This window comes from Papaver somniferum, chromosome 1 (genome assembly GCF_003573695.1).
Source record: "Papaver somniferum cultivar HN1 chromosome 1, ASM357369v1, whole genome shotgun sequence".
Classification (NCBI taxonomy): domain Eukaryota; kingdom Viridiplantae; phylum Streptophyta; class Magnoliopsida; order Ranunculales; family Papaveraceae; genus Papaver; species Papaver somniferum.
The window spans coordinates 109,901,626-109,907,625 of NC_039358.1; the positions used below are offsets into that span (position 1 = coordinate 109,901,626).

General features: G+C 35.2%; 1 protein-coding gene across 1 annotated transcript; it reads left to right on the forward strand.

Annotated features, from left to right (window-relative positions):
• Positions 1-2,394: 2,394 nt before the first annotated feature.
• Positions 2,395-4,264, forward strand: LOC113296280 (berberine bridge enzyme-like 8). Its single transcript, XM_026544592.1, has one exon. The coding sequence runs from the start codon at positions 2,460-2,462 to the stop codon at positions 4,032-4,034; it is 1,575 nt and encodes a 524-aa protein (XP_026400377.1). The 5' UTR covers positions 2,395-2,459; the 3' UTR covers positions 4,035-4,264.
• The last annotated feature ends 1,736 nt before the right edge of the window (positions 4,265-6,000 follow it).

Consider the following 6,000-nt stretch of genomic DNA (forward strand, 5'->3'; position numbering starts at 1 on the left):
ACAAAAAAAATAGTCCCATCTTGGATGATCTTATAAGGGGCACTCTATGAGTAGTTCAATTACCTATATACCCTTAATACAAAAATCTAAAATCAGTTTTTAAAAAAATCAAAATCAGTTTCCCTTACCATCTCTTCTTCTTCCTCCTCCTCTAGCCGAACTTTTCCCCCTCCTGCGAAAAAAAATTCATCATCGTGATTAATTGTCGATTCGTGAAAATTTGATCGTCGATTAAACTCAACCACATAATGACTCGTACAAAGAAAAGCAGGGACTAGGCAAACCAAATCGTCTTCTAATCCATCAATTGAAGAAGAAGAACCAATTGAAGATGAAAGTGTAGAAACTGAAAATCAACCACCAATTGAACCAGAAATTGAACCAACTGCATCTCCAACTCCGGAAATGAGGATAAGAAAGCAAGTTTTACAAACCCAATCTCCTATTTGTTGTTTTTCATCGATTAAATGACGATTACAGTGTTGGGTTCGACTCAAAATTGAGTTGCGTTTTTAGCCGAACTGTTCTTCACAGAAGCTTCCTGTAAGTGTATATGAACAGTTCGGCATGAAATTTCATGAAATTTCAAGCCGAACCTAGTCACAGATAGAGATGCATAGGGGTTCGGCGTATTCGATAATCATAATATGTGCCGAACCTAGCACATTTACGAGGTTCGGCTATTACGATATTCTCAATATGTGCCGAACCAATAACAGTATTTTAACCCAAAAAATAACAAATTGATGTTCGGCTCATACGATTTTCGAAATATAAGCCGAACCAGTAATTATTTTTTTTTTTCCGAGCTATTCAGGATGTTGTTCGGCTTACTATGAAACTTTCATATAAGCCGAACTAGTGTCTAGCAAAAGGGTTGGAATTGAAAATTATAGGTTCGGCGCATGCAGTAAACAGATTCAGTGAGCAGAACCGTTCATCAATTGGTAGATTCGGCTCATAGATGTGAGCCGAACCTCAACATGTTTCGCCGACATGATCCAAAAAATCATCTAAACAACCTTTATAATTCTGAAAATTATCTTAATCACTAAACAAAATATTTAATCACCAATCAATGTTACTAACACTAATACGTAAAGGACAGATTTGGCATTAAAAAAAATTTGGGTTAAGGGGCAATCTGATTTTACTATTTCACAACCTTTTTTTGTCTTTATACAGTATGCCTAGTAAGATTTCAGTATGCCCAAAATCAGGATTCTTAAAAGTTGGCATATAGTACGTATATACTGGCGGCCCAAATTATTGTTTTTGATATGGCGGCCCAATTTTACCCAAAGATAAACGTTCTTAAATTTTTAGCTTCCAAAATCTACAAGTTCTTAAATTTCTCGGATGAATTTTTCGCTCCCAATTTTTATATTAGATTCAACAATTTATTGATGGTATCAGAAATCAGGACACAAGTGGTATCAATGTCCCTCAAATGTGACCGAATCATTTTTTTAATCAATTCCTATTCCTTTGAATATTCTACATCAGAGAAAGTCTACCTTCCTACAGATTCTACTACTTTTATTTATTGAGGGTAGCAAGGGTTTCAACGGGATGCATTTGTCAGTGGTCACTGGTTGTGCAGATTGTGACAACAACCGCGTAAAATACAATTCCCACTCTATTGTTCTTCGATTTGATGGTCATTTAGGACCAAATAATTTGAACAGTAAGCGTGGTATCTGATTCAATCCCGGAAAACTACAAGTTCTACTACATGCGAATTTTCATCCATGATATTAGTAGTCGTTTTCTTTCTATTGTCAAGAGTTTCAAATGATCTGTTTCCGCGCGAATAAAGAGTTTTCGCATAAAACTTTGAATTTTTATGCCACGCATAATATTTCATTTCATCGCGTTATTTATGTGTTTGAAGCCATAATCGAGTCCGTTGAACATTTACCAGTCAAACAACCCACATTAGAAGTTTAGAACATCATCATTTTAGCCATCGCCGTCGAAGGAGGATTCCCATCATATAATAAATGTGTATAAGCTTTATACCAACATAATAAAATACTTTGAACATTTATTTTTGCACGAATATTTCATATTAAAACTTGTACAAAAAAAAAGGAAAGAGTTATATCTCATTACGGGGTTCATTTTTCAAGCTAATTGACATGAGAAGTTTCACTACGGTTCGTCATGCTAGAATTTTCCAAATATGTCTAGTGGTATTTTTTTGGAGACTGTTTCTTAAAACTTATCTCTAAATTTAGCTTGATAAGCGACCAATGAAAATTCAACATTCAAAGTTTCTGTTCGAATTAATTAAGCTTACATTGAATAGTCATCATCAAACAATCAAATTTTTTTCCTTATAAATAACCAAATCCTTCATCATCAAACAATCAAATTTTTTGCCTTATAAATAACCAAATCCTTCAGCATTCTCTTGCAAACAAAAACCAACAAGAGAAACATAACCAACTCAAAACATGATAACTTGTTCAGGCTCTCTTTTCATTATACTTTCTGTCCTTGTTTTTTCAGTTTCATTTGGAAACTCAACTTCAATTCATAGTAACTTTCTTCAATGTCTTTCACAACAATCTCAAACTTCGATACCCGTTTATACACCAAACAGCGGGAACTACACAACTGTCTTAGAATCTACTATACAAAACTTAAGACTATTATCACCCACCACCCCAAAACCTTATCTCATAGTTACACCTTTGCTTGAATCTCATGTTCAAGCGACGGTGGTTTGTGCGAGAAAGAACAACATGCAGATCAAGATACGTAGTGGTGGACACGATTATGATGGTCTATCTTACCTATCCGACGTTCCGTTCGTGATCGTTGATTTAAACAATCTTCGTTCAATTACCGTCGATGTACAAAATGAAACTGCATGGATTCAGTCCGGTGCAACTATAGGAGAAGTTTACTATAACGTTGCAGCTAAAAGCCGAACACTTGGTTTTCCTGCAGGTGTTTGCCCGACTGTTGGTGTTGGTGGCCACTTTAGTGGAGGTGGTTATGGTACCCTGTTAAGATCATATGGCCTTGCAGCTGATCAAGTCATTGATGCACGTATAGTCAATGTTGATGGTAAAATTCTCGATAAAGAATCTATGGGAGAAGACTTGTTCTGGGTCATTCGAGGAGGTGGTGGCGCAAGTTTTGGAGTCGTTCTTTCTTGGAAGGTTAAATTGGTCCCGGTTCCACCTACTGTCACTGTTTTTACAATCGCCAAGACCTTACAACAAGGCGTAACTGAACTTGTGCATAAGTGGCAAGATGTTGCGTATAATCTTCCTAAGGAACTCTTCATCAGAGTCATATTTGACGTCATTAATGCTAACGATAATGGCGATAAGACTGTGCAAGCTGCATTCAACTCCATATATCTTGGAAGTGTGGAAAACCTCGTAAGTCTAATGAACACAAGATTTCCTGAGTTGGGTTTGGAGAGTAAGGACTGTACCGAAATGAGTTGGGTTCAATCTACTCTATATTTCAACGGGTTTCCCGTTAACGGTCCTCTTGAAATTCTACTCGACAGAACACAAGCCAAGAGATTTTACAAAGCAAAATCTGATTACGTGAAAGTGCCCATTCCAACGGTGGGTTTGGAAGGAATATGGAAAAGATTATTGGAAGAAGATCAACCTGTTGTGATTTTCAGTCCTTACGGTGGAAAAATGAGCGAGATTTCTGAGTCAGCTACTCCTTTCCCACATAGAGAAGGAAATCTATACAAAATCCAGTATCTAGCATATTGGGAAGGTTTAGAAGAAACTGCAAAACAACTAAGCTGGATCAGAAAACTATATAGATATATGGCACCTTTTGTATCTAAAAACCCAAGACAAGCTTATTTGAACTATAGAGATGTTGATATAGGTCAAAGTAAAAACGGTACAGCTACTTACTTGCAAGGTAAAGTTTGGGGTGGTAAATATTTCAAGAATAACTATGACAGATTAGTTCATGTGAAGACTAAAGTTGATCCTGAAAATTTCTTCAGAAATGAGCAAAGTATTCCAAGTGTTGCAAATGCTTGAAGGGATGATGAAGTTGGGCACTAGATTGGCTTAAATTGATGATTAATTATATGTATGTACTTGAACAAATAAAAGAAGTCTAGCTTCCAGATACATGTAACAACAATAAAAGTCTTACTAAAATTTCTTGAAATTCTTTATCATGTAATTTTGTTTAGCGATAGATTGTGTTAATATATGTATTGTTTGTAATTTGTTTGTCTTATCTTTTTGGGAAATAAAAATTATAAAATATGACAGTGTTTTTTATACAAGCAAACATATATCTGAAAAAATAATTGGATTCAAACAAAAAAAAATAAGCAAGAGGCGATAAAATAACAATTATAAAATTTAAATGGAAATGACCCAAAGCATGCATAAAAGACTCAAATATTATTTGGTGGCCTCAACCACTTTAAATAATGGGTGGTCTAGGAATAGGAAGTTCGAAAACTTCAAATAAAGCCATGGTAGCCAAATGGAATTGGAGATATAATCAAGAAAAACAAGTAATGTGGAGGAAGTTATTCAAGAGAAGACAAAATCAGATTAAAAATATCTTAGCCAAATAATATAAAGAAATTCATGGCAAGGGAGGCATATAGAAAAAAATGATCTGGTGCTTTGAAATACCTCAAGTATAATTGACAAAGGGAAAGAAGTGAAGTTTTGGCTAGATGCTTGGGAAAACATAATTCTATTCAATCAATCACAAAAGAAGGCATTTAAAGTCGCTATTCTCAAACAAGCGAAGGTAGCTGATCTTATAGATCGGGGAAGATGAAAAATACAGTTGAAAGAAGCTCCTTTTATGGACATGACTGCCGAACTCAATGAGATAACGAATTTCATTGGCATCCCTCCTTTGGTGAATGAAAGTGATGACTCGGTTAGTTTCAAGGAAAATTCAACCTATTTTGCAAACGTCGGGTACCTCTGAGTCATGCAACATCGACATACAACTCCATCCACTTGGCTTATGCATGTGTGGAACAAACAGGTACCTCCTAAAGCGCATATATTCATTTGGCTTTCCATTCAAAATGCAATTCCTACTGTAGATAATTTATTGACATCACATCTACAGAATGTTTCTGGTGCAACCATATGGAAGAATTGGCGGATCATCTATATCTCTTATGCCCCTTTTCTTGGAGATATGGAATTACTTTCTTCAAAGACAAACTCCAAGGAAAGCGTGTCAAATCCTCCTTTTCTCCTTGACGTGGGACCTTTGGAATTAATGAGAGAAAAATGAGTATTTAGGCCAAACAAAGTGACAGAAACATGATAATCATTGAATTCAAAAGACTTAATGGTATTTTATTGAGGTACTGCCTACAACTAGTTTTATTTTGTTTCTTTCAGAGATTTAATCTCTAAATGGAAGTATGATATAAAAAAAGATAACCCAACTTGTAATTGAACTTGAATGTTAGCTTCATGTTGTTCTTTTTTTTTTCTTTCTCAATAATTTTTTTTTTAAAAAAACTTTGAATATTTAAGGACATGTTAAGATGTCTTTCCTATGTCAACCCAACAACTCAGATATAGGCGGCTTATGAAAAACATAAGAGGGTCGAACTCGAAAATTTTCTATCTCAATCTTGTTGTCAATGTTAGATGTAAAAAATCATATCTTGATGTCTAATATAGTAAAGTCAAGTTCCCGAATAGGACTAAAGTATGGTAGTTGGTATCTGACATCACTGAGTAACCTCAGAAGATTACAGACTGGAGAACAAACAAAGACATTTGTGAGAACTTCATCAACAAGAGCTACGTGAAGACTGACTTATCCTCTCATCTATAATGAAATGGGGGAGTTGAAAAGGAGAGGGTACCAAGTACACCACCAACTTTTTTTTCCGGCAACCTATATGGACAAAACCTGATACAAACGCGAGTAGACCAACTTAATGATTCTTGACAATATCTATATAGAGTTTATATCTCTATCTCTTCTCAATCAGAATGTCTATAC